This window comes from Mastigoproctus giganteus, chromosome 7 (genome assembly GCF_048544385.1).
Source record: "Mastigoproctus giganteus isolate SK-2022 chromosome 7, ASM4854438v1, whole genome shotgun sequence".
In the NCBI taxonomy this organism is placed as follows: Eukaryota; Metazoa; Arthropoda; class Arachnida; order Uropygi; family Thelyphonidae; genus Mastigoproctus; species Mastigoproctus giganteus.
In genome coordinates this window covers 140,083,658-140,108,679 of record NC_143581.1, presented here as the reverse complement: position 1 = coordinate 140,108,679, position 25,022 = coordinate 140,083,658, and the positions used below count along the sequence as shown (strand labels likewise).

General features: G+C 37.1%; 2 protein-coding genes across 4 annotated transcripts in view; one reads left to right on the top strand and one right to left on the bottom strand.

The window, feature by feature from the left end:
* Window positions 1-12,571, top strand: part of LOC150083227 (stAR-related lipid transfer protein 7, mitochondrial-like) — a 109,755-nt gene extending 97,184 nt beyond the window's left edge. For both annotated transcript variants that reach the window (XM_090377123.1, XM_090377122.1), the window contains 2 exons: window positions 5,844-5,928; window positions 12,420-12,571. In XM_090377123.1, the coding sequence (XP_090233249.1) occupies window positions 5,844-5,928; window positions 12,420-12,568 (234 nt within the window). In that variant the 3' untranslated portion in view covers window positions 12,569-12,571. The remainder of the gene's footprint in view (window positions 1-5,843; window positions 5,929-12,419) is intronic.
* A 3,601-nt stretch (window positions 12,572-16,172) lies between these two features.
* Window positions 16,173-25,022, bottom strand: part of LOC150083226 (V-type proton ATPase subunit e 2-like) — a 122,070-nt gene continuing 113,220 nt past the window's right edge. The window contains exon 4 of one of the 2 annotated variants that reach the window (XM_090377120.1): window positions 16,173-16,338. The gene's annotated coding sequence lies outside the window, so the exon portion shown is untranslated. Of the gene's footprint in view, window positions 16,339-16,528; window positions 16,600-25,022 lie in introns of those variants that run through there. The other variant, XM_090377121.1, reaches the window with a different exon arrangement.

Sequence of the window (25,022 nt, the reverse complement as noted above, 5' to 3'; positions counted from 1 at the left end):
TTTTTTTTTTTTTTTTTGTTGTTCCAAAATGTACTGTGCACAGTAATGCATATATGAAAGGGGAAATAAATTCATTTATGTGCTGTATATTTACTTTTCTGTGTATAGTATGCATTACCCCTCTCTCAAAAAATAAGGTATACGGCACAGTACTGTGTGCAATAAGTTATAATACCGAAATACAATATACAGCTTTTTTTTTTTGGCTTTTTTTTATGACTACAGTATGACCACACAAGATCTAATCAAGTTTAGGTTTAAGAGGTTTAACCCATGTTTTCACAATCACTGGTCCATAAAACCATGTTCTCTACCAATTAACTTGTTTAAATGTAGTATCAGCATAATGCAGTGTAAATTTATTGGGTGTTGCTACTATGCACATCTGTATACATGTATACACAAAGGTCATTCAAATGAAAACTGCAAAAACTGAATGCTCACATGCCATTATCTGCATTATTTGTAAATGGCCAGTTTTAAAGATGGCCATACCCTTACAGTCATGCACTAAGGCAGCGTTTCTCAAACTGGGGTCTGTAGACCAGTTCCAGAGGGTCCGCAGAATGTTCAGAAGGTATCAAGTAATATGTTCTTATTTTATTAAAAAATATACTGATAGAATCACATCGAATTTCGTTATTTTTGATACGATTAGTATATATAATTGTATACACTTGTATACATACACATATTGTATATAATTGTATACATATTTCAAATTATTCATTCTATGTATAGCAAATAGATGATAAATAAAGTTATTATAATTTATTTGTATAAGAATAAAGTTGAGTTGTTTCACAAGTAAAACTTTAAATTTTCTTTTCAGAAAACCCAGTGTGCGCACATGTATATATATGTAGGGGTCCGTAAATCTTGGTAGTTTGAGAATCACTGCACTAAGGTAGCAGTGCAATCTGTAATCCAAATTTTGGATGCTAAAGGAATAAAAATCTGCTGAAATTTATTGCAGAATGTTGGCTCATTATGGCAAAGCATGCACAAATCAATGTAGATTTATGATTAGGTGTATAAGTTAAGAATAGTATTGAAAGTGTTGAGGATTCTCCCTGACCAGTGCAAGCATGTCATGTCACCAGATGGCATAGTGACATTGGAAAAACTGATAAGATGAAGGAAGACATTATTACCAAAGAAATTGTCATGGTGTGCAAGATTAGTGTTGTTTCAGTGCATACTATCATTGGTGAGGAGTTGCACTTTCAAAAAACTGCATGAGAACTGCAGTTAGAACACATAGGAGATGAATCCTGTGTTCTGAGAAGCATTTGGTTTTGTGTGTAAACATGAAAGCAAATGCTTGAGTTCAGTGGTGCCATACAGCCTCACCTTGACTGAAGAAAGTCCATGCTCAAGCACCAGCTGGGAAAGTGTCATTACCATCTTATATTCTGTGATTGTAAATGAATGATTCTGGAACATTTTCGAGAGAAGAGAAACAGTGATGAGTGACAAATACATGCACTTTTGATCTAATTTAAGCCAGCAGTTTGAAAGCAGTGTTTTGCTATCCTTGGTTGTGTTCCTGCAGCATACCTCACACTGCCCGTTCTAAGGTAAACGAGATACGGGAGGTGAAGGTTGAGATATTATTTCATCCTCTGTATTTCAGACTTTCTCTGTGTAATTATCACCAATCTTGATAACTAAAAGATGCTTTAAGAGGATGTTGCTTCTTATCAGATGAAGATATCAAGACAGCAGTGCACTGAGTAGCTTCAGCACCAACCACAAAACTTCTGAGGAATTGAGGAAGTGTATGGAATGTAATGGATACTATATTGAAGATTAGCATGCAGGTTCCATGTTGTTTGTAAAATACAACTTATTTAATTTTTGTGGTTTTTATTTGAATGACCTGTGTGCATGCGTATATCTGTCACTGCCATAAAGACATCTTGTTTAAAATATACGAAATTTTTGTAAGTTCATGAATCATAGACATTGAGGGGGAACCTCACAGTGATACTGCTAGTCCTCCAGATTAACATCACTGGTCACAGTACATCATAGGAATCCAGAGTGTGTGCTATGACCTGTGAAAAGAGGATCCCAGTGATTGAGGGTTGCAAGGTAGTTTTATCACATTTTGCACTCAGACTGAGCACAAAAAGAGTTTCTGCTCAGTCTGAAGTTATGTCTGAGAGAATAGAATCTGGTGTGAGTTAGTTGGAAGCAAAGGAATAATGAGAGTGGGAGTAATCTACAGACCACAAGATTGCTAAGAGTATGATGAGAGTTTCCACATGCAGATGGAATGGGCAGGCAAGTGTGAATGTCTTACTATGGGTGACTTTAATCTGCCCCAGATTGATTACATTGAGTGGGGGGCAACTTACCCTGGGGAAATTTTTTTTAAAATAGGCTAGATTATTATTTGTATACTAGCATGTTAGAGAAAGTACTAGGGGAGAGAATATTTTTGCCCTCATCATTACTAATGAATCAGATGACATTACAGGGCTTAAAGTACAGGAACCATTGTCAGATCATGCAATTGTCAATTGGAAGATGAAGAAAGTTGTTGCAGTAATTAAAGTCATGGATTTTAACTTTATTGCCAAGGGATGGCAAATGTATTTTAATTATAGAAGCCACGAATGCATACATACCTTTAAGAAAATATTGCAGGAGGAGGATGCTGAAATGGATTGCTACGGAGCTAGCCGGTCAGCTGTAGCAGAAAAGGATAGCGTGGGATAGTTACAGAGTGACGAAAAGTACTGACGTTTATATGTAATAAGTAGTACAAATAAGGTTAGGGAGGCCAAGACTGCATATCAGAAAGCTCTTGCTAAGAGAGCAAAGAATGGGGATAAGGAATTTTTCTTGTATATGAATACAGCAAAGAAGAAAGGACTTTGTGCCCTGGATAACCCAGCTGATGTTGCAGATGAGGTGAATAGGTGCTTTGCATTGGTCTTTACTGAAGAAAGTCCCTTCATGCTCAGAAGAGGCTGAGCCATGTAAATTTGTGGTGTCGTATTTACAGATGATTATTAGAAAACCTTTTGAGCATAAAATCAAGTAAGGCTTCTGGAGTTATTGGCATAGACCCTGTAGTTGTAAGTGAAGAGTGCCATATTGAACCACTGAGGTTAATTATGAGGCCATCTCTGGACTCGCAGGGGAGATTCCTTTGGATAGGAGAAGTGCCAATATATCGTAAATATATAAAAGCAGTTCTAGGAGTGAAGTTGGTAAAATCGGTTAGTCTGACTTCGGTGGTAGGAAAAATCTTAGAGGGGCAATAATTAAGAGTGCAATCCAGGAACATTTAGATAGATGGCATTCTGAAGGGAGAAAATCATGTTTAACTTTAGTAAGCTATTTTGACACAGTTTCTCATGAGCTGGAATTAGGGAATAATTTGCACAAGCTTATACAGTAACCTCATAAGCATGAGCAAGTTGGGATTACTGGTAACATTCTAAGATGGATTGCAGGGTGTATGCAGGCAGAAGATTGTGATTAATGGATATTCTTCATAATGGTGTAATTAGAAGAGTACATTCACAGACATGACCAGGATAATAAATCAGAAGCTAGCACAAAAATACCAGTCAATCAAAGGGAGTGTACAGTATTACAAGATTGAGCCACTACTAGAAACACCTGCTCGCAAACTATACTGGAACCACACTATAATTATAAATGAGACAGTCGTGCACAACAGACCAGACATAACCCTCATCGATAAGGAGGAAATGGCTATTTACTTGATCTACATAGCGGTGCCAAACACCAGCAACCTCCAGAAAACCTGAGGAAAAGATCAGGAAATACATAGACCTAAGACAGGAAGTCAAAAGAAATGTTGCATATGGAACAAGTAATGACTATCCTGATCACTGTAAATCACTGGCACAGTGCCAAAGAGGCCTCCCAGAGAACACTTACATGGGATTCCACAAAGCAGCAATCCTGAATGCGATTTGATTTTGAACAGCATTCCTGAACTTACTGTCATGTAAGAGAATTCCTTGACTAAATGTATTAGAGTATGAAAGAGTTGGTTTATGCATGGATACTGTACTTGCATCATTTCTACTGCCCAAATATGAATGCATCGTTTAATTATATCTCATATTGTGAATTAAATGATGCATTCATACTACCTGGGTAGTAGAAATGATCCAACAGCAGTATCCATGCATAAGCCAACTCTTTCAACAATAATAAGAATAGTAACCAGGCACACCGCATGCACTTGTAGCAGTACCCGTCACAGGGCAGAAAAAAAAATCTCAAAGGAGAAAAATAAATCAATAATAATAATATTTAAGATATCACTCTGAAACTTGGGTTGCATACATATAAATGTTTGTAATTTAATATTCTAGATTTTTTTTATTATTATTTTCAAATACTTTTGGCCTGGGTGTTATTATAACAGGATACTTTCATAATAAAATTTATTGGAATTTGACTACATCAATTCCATGTTAAGAGACGCTGTAAAAGCACAATTATCTCTCATCCATCCATGTGGAAAGCTCATGCAACTGGCACATTTTAAAATCATATATATATATAACAGTTATACCACTACCTGCCTACTGAGAAGCAGAGACTTGTGAATTAAATAATATTCAGTATTATTAATTCACTTGGAAAATACTGTATTTACTGTATAAAGGAGGATGAGAAGTCATCCTCCTTTATCTAGCCACCACTATTAAAATATCGTTATTCGAGTAAGGGTGGTAATATCATCCTGTTCATAACCCATCCATCCATTAAGGTGTCCAAAAGAGACCAGGAAGCTGGTGAAAAATGTAGAATGTTTTAATTGCCTTGAAAAAGAAATTGGATATTTGTGAAATAGAAAAAGGTGAAAATGCTAATGTAATCTTGAAATAGTATAATCTTGGCACTGCAACAATTTTTCGTAAAAAAAGCAACACTGTTAAGTTTTCAATGATAAGAAGCTTTAAATACTTTTAAAAATAAGTGTATTAATAAGCCAAATGAAATAAAGTATAGTATACACATTGATGTGATTAAGAAGTTTAACTTCACATTACAGCACTTCATTGTATAGTGTATAAGAGTAATGCTCATCCAACTATAAAATTCTTAAAGCCAGTGTTCCCAATTTTGTGTGTGTGTGTAAATTAATAAAATGCTGAAGCGTTTAAAAATGAGAAGTATGAAGTTTTAAAGCAGAATGCAAATCCTCTATGGTGTAGTGAGTTTGTTACTTGTCACTACTTTAAAAGGAAGAACTAATTTTAAATCCTGTTGCCAGTGGCAGGAACTTTTTCTTGACCTTTTGAGATAGTCATTCTAGTATAATGGCTGCTGATGGTTTTTCCTCAAGTAGACAGGTAAACTACATTGAGAATTCATCCTCATTTAAATTGTAGGTTCATGCTCAATGAAACAATTCTCTCTCAGCTCACTCATGTAAAATTCTCCTAGCTTATGGTACATAACATGAAATTAAAAAACAATTAAATATGGCATAACTTTAAATTTCTGTTTTGTAAATAAGAACCTATATACAACAGAGAATTTTAACTAAGAAAATGTTGAGAGACCAGGTCACGACTGCAGCCAATACCTTAATTTATAGCACTTCAATGTAATTTCATGTGGTTATTATAAATTTTCATAGGTTCATCTGATATTAATTTCTAATGAACGTGGGCAGAATTTTGTGTTGATGTTATACAATTAATATTAAAATAAATGCATTATTTTATATACCAAAAATAAAATGGGAAGGGTTAACAACACTGCTAACATTTAAAGTATCTTAACTAATAGTAGAAACAGTTATTTCAATATCTATATATTATTTGTTTATAATGCAGAATGGATTTGACTACCTCTTGACATATTTTGATGATCCACAAGCAGCATTCCCCACTCCAGCTTATAATTGGATGGCTTCATCAGGTATTGTTTTAATCTTCAAATTAGAAATATTTTTACATTTTTTAAAATGTTGCACAACTAAATCCTCTGATTGTGCTTTCATGCCAAAGTATAAGGTCTAAAACTACTATGGCTAATATGCTGAAGGTGTGTAAAAATGTAATGTATATCTATGTCTTACAGAGGGATGGCTGGTCCTCAGTGCTCTACTAGGTAATAGATTTAAAGACAAGAATGATCATTCTCATTTTTGTTTGTATTTTACTATAAATACAGGGTGATTCAAAATTATTATCGGGGTTTCCGTGGCCTATAATTTTCAAACCGGAAACAACAAAATAAAACTGCTTACAGAATATGAAAGTGTAACTCAAAAAGTTTTATTACCTATAGAATCAATACTATAATGCTAAGCAACTTCAACATGTGTGCTTTTCGTGGCATGTAAAATGGCCAAGCGATATTCAGTTTCCCCCAGCATTTGCGGTGTAACTGTTTCGACTGCAGCAACAAGTTCTGAGCTTCAGTTCATGGAGGGAGGTCACAGGGTTCTTGTACACAAAATGTCCTTCACGTATCCCCACAGGAAGAAATCAAGCAGCGTAAGATCAGTTGAGCATGGAGGCCATGGAATCGGTCCACCTCGCCCAACCCAGCACCCAGGAAAACGCATGTAAAAAAATTCTTGGACAATAAGAGCCAAATGTGGCGGTGCACCATCTTGCTGGAACACCACATTTGACTGATGATTTTCCGCTGGGGTAGTAGATACAGCTATAGCATGTTCAGATAGGTCACCGCTGTCACTGTTTTTTTCCACAAAGAAAAAGGGCCCAAAACTTCCAAACATGACAAAGCACACCAGACATTGGACAAATTAACCTAACCTAACCTTTGGACTATCTTTCAAATTCTCGAATGGCGTAAGGGTTCTCTGATCCCCATATTCTGCAGTTATGACAATTTACCCTCCCTGATACGTAAAACGTTGCTTCATCACTAAATCTCTAAGTTTGTAGCCGGCTTGGAGGTGAAGGCAGTTATGAACAACCTTCCGGTCATTTGTGGTATACCTAACTGTACAGAAGCTTGTCTAGTTGAATTTTGCGGGCTTCGACAAAATGCTTCATGAATTCAATCAACATCTTCCTGCGAAGTACTCGGGTCTTCCTGCTCTTTTTCGGTGCAGAACACTACCAATCTCTTGAAATTGCTTTAACCAATGTTGGATAGCATTATCTTTTCCATACTGAGTTCTGTAAAGATGTTGCGTTGTGATAACGGACTTTGTTTCAAAAAACCAAAGTACACACATTGCCTTCTCGAAAACAGTCACCATTTCGAAGTAATGCCGTCAATATCTCCCAGCCATCAATGCAGCGAGTACAGCATTGCCAAATAAAACTTTTTGAGTTGCAGTTTTATTTTGTTTCTGGTTTGAAAATTATAGGCCACGGAAACACTGACAATAATTTAGAATCACCCTGCATTACTAAAAAGTTGCCAGCCACATTATCACTTAAAATTTGTTTTAAACTATAAATCATATAAGAAACAGAATGATAAACATTTTGTAAAAAGGCGCATTTTTTCCCCCTCCTATTTGAAAAAAAAAAATTTTTTTTTTTAAATTCCAAAATGGATTTTGTGTTTATTAAATATAGAAATATATTAAAATAACTGTCTATAATTATTTTTATTTTTTTGTGGAGGAAAGCCAATAAAACTTTGCACGAAGATGCCTCGTATGCATGTTTGTGATCAAAGATTTCAACATTTACAACAGAGAATCCATTTTTACTCATTTTGACCTCTTCTCCATCATATATATAGTTGGTTATAAAGAGTTTTTAAATAGTAAACCATGTTAAAATTGGAATTTTTAAAAATTCTCCAAATTTCTGTTTATTTTATTATTAGCCATGTGGTGCAAGGAAGCCTGAGGCTTATGCTGCACCAGCCAAAAAAAATTTCTAAATTACCCTGAGTGTGAGAGAGAGAGAGAAGTAGAACAGAATCACCAAGAAAAAGAAGAATGATGATATCCAGCTCAGGACCCTGGGTTTGTTAATTTTCTTTAAAAAACTGGCCACAAAGTGCAGTCAGCCTATATTACAAAGTAGAAATACAATAAACAGATGTAGCATATCATAGGGACGGTGTGTTATGAGTGCCAAATGTTTATTTGTATATTTTGTCATAGAACATAAGCTTTTCCTGGGTTGTGCAAATCATGCAGATGTACAGAAATGTTTCCCTATAGTGAAATATCAAAAAAAAAAAAAAAAAAAAAACCAGGCATTGTTAATAAAAATGCACAGATTGGGTAGTTAATGCTTTGAAAAAAATGGGCATTTTAAATTACTACAGATGGTATTAATTGAAGTGGTTCCAGTGCTATCCATAGTGGTGACCTTTTTGTAACAAAAAAATTTGCGAAATTCAAAGCAGCTTGCTCTAATTGTCAACATCGAAAGATGACTATAGGTTACAACATTGTTCAGAAAATGAATCAATCTGAAAGCATAGTAAAAAAGGCCTACGTGCTCTGGATTCATTACGAAAATTTATTTTGTTTCTCAGAGCAAACTAAACATAATTACAATTAATAAGCTTTCGGCTGGAAGGCAACCTTCTTCAGATTGAATACATGAATGGCAGTTGGAATAGAGATGTGCACTGCCAGGATGGTGCGTGGTTAATTGTTTGTTGATGTTTGTGGCTGTGACATATGGTGGTGACGTGACCAGCTTTTGTCTATGGATAGAATTACTGCCTCTGTGATGAGGCTAACTTGGCAACCACTGTTCCTGTTCAAAGAGGCATCCGAGCATTTTATATTTAACGATTCCAACCAGGTGCTTTAGGTAATGGTGGGACCTGTCCACAACCACGACATTGCGGTGTGGGTCGATGTCGTGGTGTGTTGTTCAGACATGCTCAGCGATAGCTGACTGTTCTACATCTGCCAAACGGATCGCCCTTTTATGTTCTGAGAGACGTTTCTCGAGTCGACGTCCAGTCTCTCCAAAGTAGCAGCTGGTGCAGTCACGGCAAGAGATGCAATAGACCAAACTGCTCTGTAGAAGAGTGGGGACGGGTGTTTTTACATTTCAGTTTCTTGCCTGGGAGTTGGACGCATTTTATCCCATATGATTTTAGGATTCTACCGATCTGTTGTGACAGGTTGGGGTAGTATGGGATAAATGCCCTTGTGGATGATGACTCGTCACTGTTGGCGTTGCTGTTGGTCGTCACGTTGTCGCGTGCCTGTAGATCACACCTGTCAAGGACTTCGATGGGATAGCCACACTTCGTAAGGTCTACTTTGACTCTGGTAATCTCTTTGCGTCTCTCATCTGCGGAGCTGGAGTGTGTCCAGGCACGAGTTAGCAAGGTTCGGGCAGTGGAGAGGAGGTGGCCCCGCGTGTGTGCTGACCAGAAGTTGGTAAATTGGCCAGCACACATAGGTTTGCGATAAACTGTTGTCTTCAAGCATGTGTCTTCACGCCGGACAAGTGTATCTAGGTATGGTATAGAGTTGTTCGACTCCAGCTCAATCGTAAACTTTATGAAGGGCGATAGTGAGTTGAGGTGGGTTAGGAGTCAGTTGACCTTGAGTCTCTAGGGATGACAACGAACACATCGTCTACATAACGACACCAAAAGGCGATGTGATCTGGCGCGTGTGGAAACGCACGTCCCTCTAACTCCTCCATCACAATGTTTGCTGTGACAGAGCTGACAGGGGAACCCATGGCTGTGCCATGTATCTGCTGGTAGATTGAGTCGTTAAACATGATATCATTATGTTAATATCATTAGCAGGTCTGTTCATGTTCCTCTCTTCTGACTCAAATAAAGCAATGTGCATATTTATTTTAAATTCTATGTCGACATTTGAAAATCTAAACACTGCATTTAATCCAATGTATTCACATCTATGTACTACAGTCATTACTGCTAATCATGTTGAAGAATGCCATGTGCAATTTTTTATAACAAGTTTTCAGTTATTTCACTTCCATTTTGGAAGTTGATTACAATAGCAGACTAAACCAGATGGATGATTATGACTTATTCATTGAGCAAGTACTTTATTTCTGCATGGGAAGACATGGTGCATAAGTTCCCATTAAAAAATGTTCTTTTAAATATCAAGGAAGCGTAAACTTCATTAATTGACAATGCTTTGATTTTGAAATTTTTTTGTAGTCAGGTTTCCACATTTCTTAGCATCATTAAAGCTGAAGCAATAGATGTTTTGCAACATCAGTTTTGGTGTCAGAACCTGCCAGATTCTGTTATGAAAGAAGAAAGAATTGTTTTACAGTGGTCCTTGGTTGGGGAACTGACAAGTGCACCAGTAGGCTTGAAATATAATATTGACTGAGTTATACTTGCCATTTTAAACACTTTCTCATAGTAATTTGAGTATGAGAGAATATTCAGCCAAGTGAGAAAAATAAAAGATGAATTCAGATCTACTCTTTCTGGTGGCTTGCTCTTGACAGCCAAGTCCTGACTCAGTTATTTTTCATGAAGCAATCAAAATCAGTTGATGTGAAATTCAAAATCCAAACAGAAATCCACAGGCAGGAGATGCAGTGAAATAAGGAAACATCAAAATTGGGAATGATCATCAAAGCTAAGTTCTCATTAGTGTTGCAATATGAGGCAAAATATCACCTTATCAGAAAAGATATAGATTTTTAAACACTGAGTTTTAATTAGTAAAGGCACCACCTCTGAAAAGACTTGGTCTACTCCAATATTGCTCACCAGAAAACTTTGAACTTTTAGGAAAGGTCAGTGGAACAAAGAGAAGAGATTCGCAAAGAACACACTGGCTTGACACCAAGAACTTGGAAGAAGCTGTTGAAGACCAGACCGCATGGAGGCAACCTATGATCATTGTGGGAAAAAGAAATAATCAAGCAATAATGCAAAAATACTGTATAACAATGATGTGAAAAAGCAATAATGCAAAATACTGTATAACAGCGATGTGAAAGTTACAATGATGTGAAAGTTGACTCTTGTAACATCTTTTTATTATACACTGTTATTTTTAAATATGAAAAGTAATTTTAGGAAGATTGCTGTATTCATGATTATTACATACTGCTCTATAAAACTTTAGCAGGAATTGATATATCTCCTGCAGGTCAGGTGGCAATATTGGTTATATTGCCACCTGACCGCCGATTCAGATATTTATACCATTATTTGCACAAGTTTTTTTTTTTGTGTGTAAATATCAATTTCTTCTTTGATAGTTGATATGATTAATTTGACAATTAGAACTGGTCTCTAAAGGAGTTTTCAGCTATTATTTTTTTGTTGTTTCACAAAAATGTTTCTTTTTGTGCAACAACAAAAGAGCAACTGAAAGTTTAAATTTACAATATCACTAACAGATCATTTTTCATAAGTAAAAAAAAAAAAAAAAAATGGCCTGCTTAAATGAAATTGTAAATTTAAGCTTTGACGTAATGATAATGCACTATTGATACTAACCCATAAATATTTTCACAAATTTGAAACTTTTTACTATTCAAATATACACTGAAAGGACAGAATTCATGGGGTTCCTGGAAAAAAACATGAAGCTATCTCGCTAGTGGGCGAATCCACCATTTGGCAGGTATATAGATGGTAATTCGATTTCAGTATGGATAAATGTTGAGTTAATCGACTTTGAAACAACAATGATAGTGGGTGCCCAATGCAGGGGTCACTATCCCTGTTCGATAGTATAAGAGTGCTCAGGAATATGCCATTTCTGGAATAACATCTCATCGTGGATAGTGCTGTGGGTGGAGAATGAACATGGCTGTCAACATGTCTCACATTGTTTCAGCCAGGTGGAGAGCAACAGTGGCATAAATCTCCACCAAGACCATCAGGAACATTAGCCGCAATAGGACCCACCATAGTCCCATTGCTAACACGACATAGGACTACATCTAAACTGGGCAAAAGAACACCAGCCTTGGGGGATTGGAGATGGGTCTCCTGGTCTGATGAGTTCCATTTCCAGTTATTTCAAGCTGACAGGAGGGTGCGTATCTGGTGGAAACTGTACAAAGCTATGCACCCATTCTTGCAGCCCATCTGCATCCTTCATGGTCATCGTGCATGCGTCTTCCCACATTGACTAGAACATGGTTCGAAGAGCATTCCGCAGATTTTACCACCATGGAATGGCCTCCCTGTTCACTAGACGGATGCTGTGGAAAGGTCCATTCGAGCTTTGGATCCTCCACCCAGGAATGCGACAATTATGGACAGTGGTGTAGCAAGCACAGATGAAATGCCTTCGTGAACTAGTGAAATTAATGCCTTGCCGTGTGACTGCCCTTATCCGGGTGAAAGGTGGGCCGACCTGTTACTAGGTAGGTATGATTTCTGTCTATTCAGTGTAAGCAAAATTCAGAAATTATTAGCACATGCCTTTGAGCCAAAAGAATTGTTGCTAATAATTTTACCAAGGTTCATTTTTCTTCTAGGAGTTCCAGATTTTGTAGAGAAACTTCACCATGCAGCAAAAGAACTAAATAAGCAGTCATGGTTTCAGTCACAGTCATTATCTCACTCAAATGCTGGTAAACACAAAACAGAATGTACTTCAAGTGATGTGCAGTATGCTTTTGCATAAGTTTCCCTAGTACTGTAAATATTTTGATTTTGTTAATAAATGATAAAATTGATATATCTGTAGTATCTATCAAAGAAAATTGTTAGTGGAGAGGAGAGCTGATTTTCTTCACATCGAAAACGATGAACTGTTTACTTGTTTTTTTTAGCACATTTTACACAAACTATAAAGTGTGATGGGGTGTGGCGTTATCATCCATAAACATGAACTTGGGGCCAATGGCTTCATGGGGAATATTACCTCAGTGCAGTAATGTGCACCAGTTACAGTACCGCCTTCCACTATCTGGAGTTGTGTATGTCGATCAAAGATAAGACAAGAACACCTCGACTGCCATATTGATCCCTTTCAGTGATGTTTGCAGAGTGATACTGTGTGCCAACCTCTCACCAGATTAGCTGATGTCCAGAATCGCCATTGAGACCGAATATACTCTCATCAGTAAAGAGTGCCTTACCCCATTGCGCTGCAGTCCAGTCCTTGTGTTCGATGCACCACTGTAAACTGTGTCTCTGATGGGCAGGTGTTAAAGGAACACAGTGCACTGGCCATCAGGCAAACAGTCCACCTCTGTGGAGTCTCCTGGCCAAAGTAAAGTAAACTGCGTCCTGTGCAGCTGGTTTTCAATGGATCCTGCCATCTGGTGTCAGTCCCTCTTGGTCTGTAGGAATATATAGCAGTCATCATTGGGCGTTGTTTTTCGTGGACAACTACCACTGGTCCTTCGAAAAGATGTACCTGTCGTTCTGAAGGCCGACCACACACGAGACAATGCTATGGGTGATACCGAACTGTGGAGTCGCACTTCGACCTTCCCAATTATTCGACCCTGGGTAAAGTCATCCAGATGTCAATTGCCCATTTCATTGTCTGTAGCACTGTATGAAACCAATCGAACATCTGTAACAATTGTGCTCACCATTCGGTAATTTGCACGTAACTGTTGAAGTGCTGCTTTTATCTGTTATGTGAGCCTTCTCATTACGATTCAAATTTTTGCACGTGCACCAGCTTTCTACTGAATGGCTACGGTTATGCAAATTGCCACAGGCTGTGTGCAAAACTTAAGGACCAACACTCTAGAAATAGTGTTGGTCCTTAAGTTTTGCACACCAGTGTATGTTCGTACAATAAAACAAACACAAATTTGATATGTTTATGGATGCCAACTGTTGTTGGTTTAGGGATTTATTAGGCACATCGGCAACTATGGCCAAAGTGCACCAGATAGATAGATACTGGATCTGTTTACTGTTATATTTATGAACTGTTCATCTGAAACCTGGAAGAGAAGAATGTAACAAATATATAATTTTAAATTATATTGCTTTTAATTTGCTAATAAGTCTTGATTGTACAAAACATCACTGTTGATTTCAATTTAATAATACAGCCAGACCTTGCATAATGCAAGTTCGATTAATGCATTTTTCAGTTACAGCTATTTGAAAAAATTATACCACTTTTCTTTATGCCATGCAAATTTCTTTTTTTATGTGATAGTTGAAAAAGATTCGAATTGCACACTAAGAGTCTGACAGCCAATAAGCGTTTGCCTGCTGCCCACCTCAGTGTGTTCCATCAACCACTAGAAACACATTACTTGTTTGTCTCTCACTAATAAAGTCATGTGCAGATGCATTTAAAAATTCTAATTTTCTACGCCTGTTTAATTATGGATAAAAGAGAGTGAAAACTAATGTGGTTGCAATAAAAAAACCGAAAAGTTATTACTTTAGCTGAAAAACTTGAAGTTATTAAAAATCATGAAAGTGGATCAAACCATGTGAAAATTAAGAGATCTAGGATAAGGTATGAATTATCTTGAATTGTAAGGACGAATATAAAAATAAAGGTAAAGTTTCATCAACTTTTTTTTTTTCAAAATACCAGAAACACCTCCAATAATGATTGAAATGGAAAGTCTTATCAATTTGGATAGAAGATTGTAATCAAAAAAGAATTCTATTATCTACGGACAATATTCAAGCAAAGCTATTAACACTTTTACTAAGCTCAAAGAAACAAAATATCAAGGGGAGACAAACATTTGTTGATAGTTCAGGGTGGTTTGAATGTTTCAAAAATCGAGCAGGCTGCAATAATGTTAAAGTAACAGAGGAAGCTGCTAGTGCTGGTGAAGATGCTGCAGCCAAATTTCCTGCAGAATTGCAAAAAAAACATTCAGGATGGTGAATACAATGATCTGCAAATATGTAATGTAAACGAAAAGGGCCTATTTTGTAAATGGATACCAACTAAAACATCACAACCTGGGTATAAAGTCTCAAAAGATCGACTAATGCTTTTATTAGGAAGTAATGCTGAAGGTGATTTTAAATGGAAGCCTATGCTTGTGTACACCGTACACAAAATCCTAGGGCTTTAAAAGGATACAGCCAGCAAACTCCCAGTCATTTTGTGTTCAAATAAAAAAGCACGGATGACCAAAGCCCTATTTGAAGACTGGTTTACAGTTGGAGTCTATTGCAAGAAAAATAATCTTACTTTTAAAGCTCTGTTGCTTGTAGATAATGCACCTGGACATCTTTCTGCACTTGGCAACTTAAATGAAAATGTGAAAGATGTTTTTTTACCGGCAAATACGATTTCATCATTGCAACCAATGGACCAAGGGACGATTGCAACTTTAAAGGCTTACTATCTCTGTAGAGCATTTGCACAGGCACTTGAAGCTACAACAGGAGACAATGCAATTCTGTACCAGAATTTTGGAAAAAATATAACATACGAGTGGCCACTGAAAACATTCATGCAGCATGGAAAGAAGTGACCGCCAGCAATATGAGAGCAATTTGGAAGCATCTTTTAACCTATTGCAGAAATGATTTTACTGCAAGGATGCAGTTCAAAAAGTTATTGAAGACCTAACTAATATTGGTAATGACCTTGGTTTTATAGGCTTGGATAGGGCTAACATTCGACTCACTGAATTTTCATTCAGAACAGGTATGTGACAACGATCTCCTTCAAATAGAGTAACAGCATGCATACAAAGAAGCTGAAGAAAAAGTGTGTGAGCCAGATGAAAATGTCACCACAAAGGAGATAACGGTAAAAGAACTAAGCAAAATCTTTTACATCATGAAGAACCTCAAACAAAAGGTAATGGATGTTGATCCTAACATCAAAAGAAGCATATTATTTTGCCAGGGCCTAGAGAAGCATGTTGTCAGCTATCAGAAATTGTATGATGCACAAAAGAAAGCCAATACTGTTCAAATATTTCCGTAGCAAATAGTTAGTTTCTTCATTATGTATTTTATGCAATAAACATTTAATTCTATAATTATTTTTATTATCTTTTACATGGTATACAGTTAAAAAGTTATTTAAAAGGCATTTTTAAAAATTTTTATGGACATTTCTGAAGGTCACAGATCAATTATAATTTTTCCTATTTATTATTATATTTGATTAACACGTTTCTGTTTTGCGATGCACTCAAGGGACAAATTAATCATGCATATCGAGGCCAGCCTGTATTCAGAATACTTTGGAATAAATTTTTTTTATATAATAAGTATAAAAGTTAACATGTCTTTTCTTTGAAAAAACTAAACTCGAGGGAAAGATTACAAACTTTAAATTTGGATATTTTATTAAATAATTATACAGATTACACATCTTTTCATTTCTGACATATTGATTTATACAAGGCTTAAATAACTGAATTTCATTTAAATACAGATACTATTGACCAGTCCTGGGGGGGGGTGGCTAACATTTGAATACTTGACAGAAGTGAACTATAAATAAATGAAAAAAATATATATATAATAATAATAAACAGGATTTATATTTTCATAATAATCATTAAAAATTTTCTTTTGCAGATAAATGTAGCAAATAGCTTTACAGTAACTAACTCATTCCATCCATTTTAAGTATATTAATGAAAAAGAAAAGTCATAAGAATTTATTTCTGAATATATATTTTAAACAGTAGATTTCAGCAGAAACAGGTTATGACCAGCTGGAGCCCCAGAACTGTAAATGGATTGCTATGTCTGTTAAAAAAAAAAAAAAAAAAAATTATGCATTTTTTTTAATATTTACTAAACACAGCTGCTACAACTTAAAATATCACAAAGTAGCTATTTAACCATTTCCATCCATGTGAAGGATATTTTTGAAATGTATTTCTCTTCATATTTGCATATGATACTGTATGTTCTTGAATACTCTGTACACTTTTCTAAAAACATGAAACTAAAAATTTGAGTACACAGTTTTTAACAGATTTAATCCAAAACTTCAGATGTCTCCAAAGGATAAAAAGCCAGACTGAACAAAAGCAGTGTTTTATTAACTTAGTTTTTATCCACCTGTCTTACCACCTGCCTGCAATAAATACAGTCAAACTTGGTTATAACGAGCACAGAAATAATGAGATAACAGCTGTAACGAGCCATAATGATTTTAATCTACATATATTCCCGTACAATTGCTCACTGTTATAACGAGCATCCTACACAATATACAGTACAAATTTTGGTAACTGTAAACATTCTTAATTGCTCGGGGTAGTCGAAAATACCCAATTCTTAGAATAGACGAAAATGAAAGGGCAACTTAGCTTTTATGACCACCTGCATCGCATCGGATTAGCGGCCGGTTTAGGACTTTGTTCTTTCAGAGACAGGGGCTATACAATAGTGCACTGGCATTCTGCTTGTTGCATTACCCTATTTACAGATTGTCTTGTATTCACTGAACCATAAATTTATTTTGGGACTTCTAAGAACTTTGTATGTAGATCACTTTACTGTCATTTGAAAATAAAAGCAGTTAGAAACGAACCTTTCCTTTGGAAACATGTCTGCTAACAAAAGAAAGTGTCTCTCAATTTGTGAAAAAGTCATTGAAATTATTCGTGAGTAATGTGTTGTAAAAAAAAAGTGTGTAAAAAGGTTTTTTTTTTGTCTTCTTCAACAGTAATGGCATTGTGGAAGAATAAACATGTTTACATATTGGCACTGGAAAAGAACATAACCAGGAGGAAAAAAACCTTTAGAAAAGAGGTGACAAATGCTGATGAAGCATCGCTTCAATGGTTCACTATACAAAAGTGCTGGCTTTTCAATAGATGGTCCGACCTTGAAGGCCCAAGCAGAAAAATTTGCTAAACAATTTGGACACAACAATTTTGTATGTGACAACAGTTGGCTGGATTGATTTAACCAAATACAAGGATATTAATACATATAATATGTAGGTATATACTAATAATATTTTTTTGAATCTATATACAGTAGATTCCGGTTATTTGGGACTAGTGCATTTTGGCCTGATTAAGTGGTTGCCCCAAAGTTTCATGTAAAAAAAGTTAAAAATACAATGGACTCCCGCTTTACAATTGGTTCACTGTACAATCAAATCACGTTACAATGGAGTCACCATAGTAAAGTACCGTTCACTACACGATGTGTAGTAAGCACCGGTCATTGTGATCACATTTGTGAATTGAATTTTAATTCTATTAAAACAGTGATTCTAATTAGCAAAAACAGAATGAAATAATCCACAGGCTATAAAAGTAAAGATATATTAAGCACAAATTTACCCTTTATTACTTAATCAATTAAAAAATTAAATGACACGTGATAATCGGAAAAATTAATACGTACTGTAATATGTACATACTAACTAGTTGACATTTCTGTTCACTGACATTTGTGGGTGGGGGTGAAAATTTAAAACAGTAAAAAGATAAGCAACCAATAAAGAACACGGCACACACAAATTGCAAGTAACACGATACGCGCAAGTGAGAATGGAGTAACAAGTTACGAAGCTTTAAAAATAGGAATGAAGAGAAGATTCTGAAATTTAATTTTTTTTTTATACGAGTGGAGATTCCATAGAAGTGTAAACACATTTCACCATAATAACCCACATAATTCCATCTGTCAGTATTATCGCAAATTCAATAAGATCGAGTTTACTATCCGTTTATGATAGATTGCACTAACAGAAAAGCCCAATAAAGAGGTGACTGCTAATTGTTTTTATTGTTGTGACCTCCAGAAATCCAACCAAACCATGTGGTACAGCCGGAGACAATCATAGGGTAATCACCAGTGCTGCGGTCTCCTGCCCCAATTAAACGGCATGTTGTCCCAATTAAACGAAATAAAACCTGGCTGCCCTGATTAACCAGTGGTCCAAATAACCGGAATCCACTGTATATAATAATATATTTTTTTTTTTAATGGAGACAAAGTTATTGAGAATAAAAAAAAAAAAAAAAAAAAAAGAGGTAGAGTTAATATAGTAAGTAGTGGTTACTATATTAACTTTACCATCCCTGATATAGTAAGTAGTGGTTATAATGGGTGGGGAACCTTTTTGCATTGGAAGGCCATATTTCATTTAACCAAGATACTATTAGGCCACATGCTGAGAATTTAATATATATATTTATAAAAAAAAAAAAACATTTATTTAGCAAAAATAATAACAAAACTAAAAATGGATGAACTTAGACGAACCATTTAATGACTTTTTTTGCAACTGCTTAATGCCAGATAGTATATATTTGGTTCCAATATCGTTGAGCATAGTTTTAATTGTCCTCCAAGTGAATATTCGTCATCAGATCTCAAGCTTGTTTTAATTTGTGTTATATATGAAAATGTTGATTCACAACATTTTGCGAAAAGAAGATAGCATTCAACCAGCGTGTTGCCATAGACATGGGTATTCAACAGCATTTTTCCATATTTGAAGAGATCCTTCATGTCAAATAGACTTCAAAATATTATCTTGAGAGCCCCATTAATTCCATCTGTAAGTCATCAGGTGTGTTTGAAAAGCTAGTTTCAGTGAGATCGTGTTTCTCAAAATCAGCAAAGCTTTCATTGTATTCTTCAATCAGGGAGTCTAGAGCAGCTGTGTATTCTTTCATGTCGCATTTCCTTAATGATTTGTTTGTATCCTGTTCATTAATTACTTTTGCCAGTTCAGGAAAGTGTTCAGCTGAAAGTTCCGATCGGGTAAGCAAGGTTTTGAAAAGGTCAGCTTTTTCCGATATGACTGTGTTTTAAGCCTCACATCATATATAGATTTGGTTTTACCTTGCAAAAAAAATGCTGTGACATATCACACAAATGAAATATCTCTGCGGAATTCAACTTCTTACAATTCACATTGTAGATTCAGTTCCTCAAAAAAGCTTGCGATTTATTATTATTATTATTATTAGCTATATGGTGCAAGAAGAGCCTTAGGCTTATGCTGCACCAGCCAAAAAAAAAAATTTTTCTGAATTACCCCAAGAGAGAGAAGTACAAGGGAATCACCAAGAAAAAGAAGAATGATGATATCCAGCTCACAACCCTGTGTGTGCCAAGCCCATACTCACCAGATGTGAGCCCTTGGGATAAAATTTGTTTTCACAAAGATAAAAAAGTTTGACAAGTATTTGTCCTTGGGACAACCAGCGCACTTTAGAATAATACGGCAGATCCACACTGAATGTTTCATCATCAGGTTGAAGCATGTTACGAAACTGGAAATGTCATGATGTATTTGCTCAAATGTAATTTACACTACCTATAATTTTATTTAATGTGTCTCTTAAAACATTAGATTTGGCACACAGGTTCTGCTGATGAAGAATGCAATAAAAGAAAATTAAAGTACCCGGAAATACTTTCTGTAACGCAACAAATCCTTCATGTTTTCCTCTCATGGAAGGTGCGGCATCTGTGCATAGTTTTGCTTCACAGCATTTTTCTTTGAAGATGGTGAAGATATCAGTTCCACATGTCCTGGCAGTAAGCAAAGCCAGCAAGACTGGAATTTGGGGAGTATAACGTCTACAGAAAGGATAGGAAGGGGGGAGGGGTTATGCTATTAGTTAAGAAACACATAAAAACCAAGGAAGTGAAGCCAGTCGACATCGCTGGACAGTGCAGTGTTGAGTCAGTTTGGTGTGACATAAGCACTGGGAGATCGAAATTGAGGGTAGGAGTGTGCTATGGGCCTAGTGACTCTGATGAGTACAGTGAGAAGCTGTACAGGGAGGTGGAGTGGGCCAGTGAATCAGAGAGTCTTATAATGGGAGATTTTAGTTTCCCGGATATTGACTGGAATTTGGGGACTGGTCACTCACACACTAGTGGGGCTTTTGTGGATTTGTTGGATGATTGTTTTCTACATCAGCGTGTTCGGGAGGCAACTGGAGGGAGTGGTACTCTTGATTTGATTGTCAACAGTGATTCTTCATGCATTGGGAATCTGCAGATAAATGAACCACTAGGTGGCAGTGATCGCAGTGTGCTAAGGTGGAATTTACTCAGGGAGGTGGCTGCCATTAGGGGTGAAGGGAAGGGTTATTGCTTCCGTGAAGGCGACTGCGATGGACTGGGAAAGTATTTAGATTCTATACAGTGGGACCAACTGATGATGTTACCAACAGCAAATTCAAAATGGGAAGCATTCAAAGAACTTATCTTGGAAGCTGCTAGGCTTTACATACCAACTAAGAAATATTGTTCAAGGTTTAGGCCAAAATGGATGTCAGATGAATTAATGAGGCATATGGCAGAGAAGAGGGATGCATGGGATACTTACAAATTGGCACATGACACAGAGGCCTATGATGGATACAAGTTGATATTAGCATTAGCATTAGCAGAGGCATATGATGCAAGAAAGCAAGCTTATTCAGCATCAGCCAAAAAAAAAAAAAAAAAAAAAAAAAACAACCACTACTCCCATTTCAGACCTCAATTCGTTCGAAATACCTGTCCGGCTGAGCCTTAAATTTGTTTAGGCTATCAACTTCAACAACAAGCGATGGAAGTCTATTCCACAAACCAACTGCCCGCTGGCTAAAGGCGAATTTCCGCACATCTATCCGACATCCGTCCTTCCTCAATTTGAATTTATGCCCTCTCTGGTGATTATTCTGAGCAAGAGGAAGAATCCCATCGGCATTGTGCATGCTCAAGCCATTCAAAGCCTTGTACACCTCTATCAGATCACCTCGGCGATGCCTAGTCTCCAGGCTCTGTAATTTGCAAAACTTAAGCCTTTCTTCGTAAGAGCAACCCTTTGTTCCATTCACTAATCTTGTTGCCCTTCTCTGTACTCGTTCCATCAGCTCTACATCCTTCTTGAAATGAGGCCTCCAGACCTGTATACACTACTCAAGGTGTGGCCTGACCAATGCCTTATACAAGGGAATAATCACATCCCTGTCCCTGCTAGAAAAATTCCTGTATATCATTGACAAGACACCATGAGCTACCCTTGCAGCTCGTCTGCACTGCTCAGAGAACTTCATATCTGCCTGCACAATTACCCCCAGGTCCTTTTCATTCTCTACCACTGTCAGCGTAGTACCACAGAGTTGATACGTTGATCTGGGGTTACTGTTTCCCATATGTAGTACTTTACATTTGTCAATGTTAAACTTCATTTGCCACCTCTCAGCCCATCTGCTCAACCTTTCCAGATCCTGTTGCAGCAGCATAGTATCAGTAGTGTCCTTAACAACCCTGCCAACCTTTGTATCGTCTGCAAACTTGGACATTAAGCCTGATACACCATCATCAATATCATTTATAAATACAGAAAACAACAATGGACCCAACACTGAACCCTGAGGAACTCCACTAATAACATTAGTCCACGTTGAGCAGTGTCCATTGATTACCACTCTCTGTCTTCTGCCACTCAACCATCCCTTTATCCATAGCAGCAATTTGCCTCGAATGCCACACTTCTCCAATTTGTGCAGCAGTCTTCCATGCGCAACAGTATCAAAAGCCTTTCTAAGATCCAAATATATAATATCAAAGTTATTCCCTGCATCCAGTTCTTTTGTGACTACATCATAGTATCCAATCAAATTGGTCAGACAAGACCTGCCCTTAACAAACCCATGCTGTGTCTGAGCTATAACTGAATTCTTGTCCAGATGATCCTGCAGTGCTTCTTTAACCAGTGCCTCCATTAATTTTCCTGGAACCGAAGTTAAACTAACAGGTCTATAATTACTTGTGTCAGCCTTTGATCCTCCTTTGTGAATTGGGGTTACATTTGCACATCTCCAGTCCATGGGTACCTCCCCTGAGTCCAAAGAAGCTCTCATAATTATGGCTAGAGGTTTGCTTACTTCCTTTGCTGCCTCCTTTAATATAACTGGATAGATCCCATCCACCCCGGGTGCCTTTTTTATGTTTATCCTCAACAATTTCTCCTCCACTTTCCTCTCAGTTATTAGAAAATCATCTAGCTCACTGCCAATGTTTACTTCACCTACGACATTCCCCTTCCTGAATAACTCCTCATGTGTGAATGTAGATGCAAAATACTCGTTTAGATTGTTAGCCACCTGAGCTGGATCCTCAACTGTTGAACCATCAACATCCAGTGGACCAATCTGATTCATCCCTTTCCTTCTTGAGTTTAAATAGGTAAAGAACTCTTTTCTGTTTTTCTTTGCATCCTTTGCCAAGGATTTCTCATAATCTGCCTTTGCCTGCCTAATCTCCTTTGTGACTTGGTTACAGACCAACTTATATCTATCATAGGCTTCCACGTCACCCATTAATTTGTATGTATCCCATGCATTTTTCTTCTCTGCCATATGTCTCATTAGTTCATCTGACAACCATTTAGGCCTGAACCTTGAACAATATTTCTTGGTTGGTATGTAAAGCCTGGTAGCTTCCAAGATTAGTTCCTTGAATGCTTCCCATTTTGAATTTGCTGTTGGTAACATCATCAGTTGGTCCCACTGTATAGAATTTAAATACTGTCTCAGACCATCATAGTCGCCTTTACGAAAGCAAAAACCCTTCCCTTTACCTCTGATGGTAGTTACCTCCTTGAGTAAATCCCACTTCAGCACACTGTGATCACTGCCACCCAGTGGTTCATTTATCTGCAGATTCCTAATGCATGAAGAATCACTACTGATAATCAGATCAAGAGTATTGCTCCCTCTTGTTGCCTCACGAACATGCTGGTGTAGAAAACAATCATCCAATAAATCCACAAAAGCCTTGCTAGTGTGTGAGTGACCAACCCACAAATTCCAGTCAATATCTGGGAAATTAAAATCCCCCATTATAAGACTCTCTGATTTACTGGCCCATTCTATTTCCCTGTACAGTGTCTTATTATACTCATCAGAGTCATTAGGCCTATAGCACACTCCTACTCTCAATTTTGATTTACCTATGCTTATGTCACACCAAACTGACTCAACACTGCACTGTCCAGCGATGTCAACTGGCTTCACTTCCTTGGATTTTATGTGTTTTTTAACTAATAGCATAACCCCTCCTCCCTTCCTATCCTGTCTATCCTTTCTGTAGACGTTGTACTCCCCAAATTCCAGTTCTGCATTCCTTATATCTGTGTGACACCACGTCTCTGATATCCCAACAATATCTGCCTTTGATGTTTTGAGTAATACCTCAAATTCATCAAATTTATTTACTAAACTCCTAGCATTAGTGTACACGCAAGTATACATGCACCTGTTTCTATTCTTAGCTAAACCAAGTTATATGCAACCAAGTTACAGAGAAGGTTGGGCAGGCGAGGGCAGATTGCGAGAAGTCCTTGGCAAGGGATGCAGGGAGGAGCAGCGGAGAGTTCTTTACTTATGTAAACTCTGGAAGGAAGGGGATGAATCAGATTGGTCCACTTGATATTGATGGGTCAACTGTTGATGATCCTGCTCAGGTAGCTAACAAACTAAATGAATATTTTGCATCGACATTCACACATGAGGAGTTATTCAGCGAGGGGAATGCCAGAGGTGTATTCAACTCTAGCAGTAAGCTACAGAATCTTGAAATAACTGGGAGTAAAGTGGAGGAGAAACTGTTGAAGATAAACACAAGAAAGGCACCCGGGGTGGATGGGATCTATCCAGTTATATTAAAGGAGGCAGCAAAGGAAGTAAGCAAACCCTTAGCCATAATTATGAGAGCTTCCTTGGACTCAGGGGAGGTACCCATAGACTGGAAATGTGCAAATGTGACCCCAATTCACAAAGGAGGATCAAAGGCTGACACAAGTAATTATAGACCTGTGAGCTTAACTTCTGTTTCAGGAAAATTAATGGAGGCACTGGTTAAAGAAGCACTGCAGGATCATTTAGACAAGACTTCAGTTATAGCCCGGACACAGCATGGTTTTGTTAAGGGGAAGTCTTGCCTGACCAATTTGATTGGATACTATGATGCAGTCACAAAAGAACTGGATGCAGGGAATAGCTTTGATATTATATACTTGGATCTTAGAAAGGCTTTTGATACTGTTGCACATGGAAGACTGCTACACAAATTGGAGCAGTGTGACATTGGAGGCAAATTGCTGCTATGGATAAAGGGGTGGTTGAGGGGGAGAAGACAGAGAGTGGTAATCGATGGACACTGCTCATCGTGGACTAATGTTATTAGTG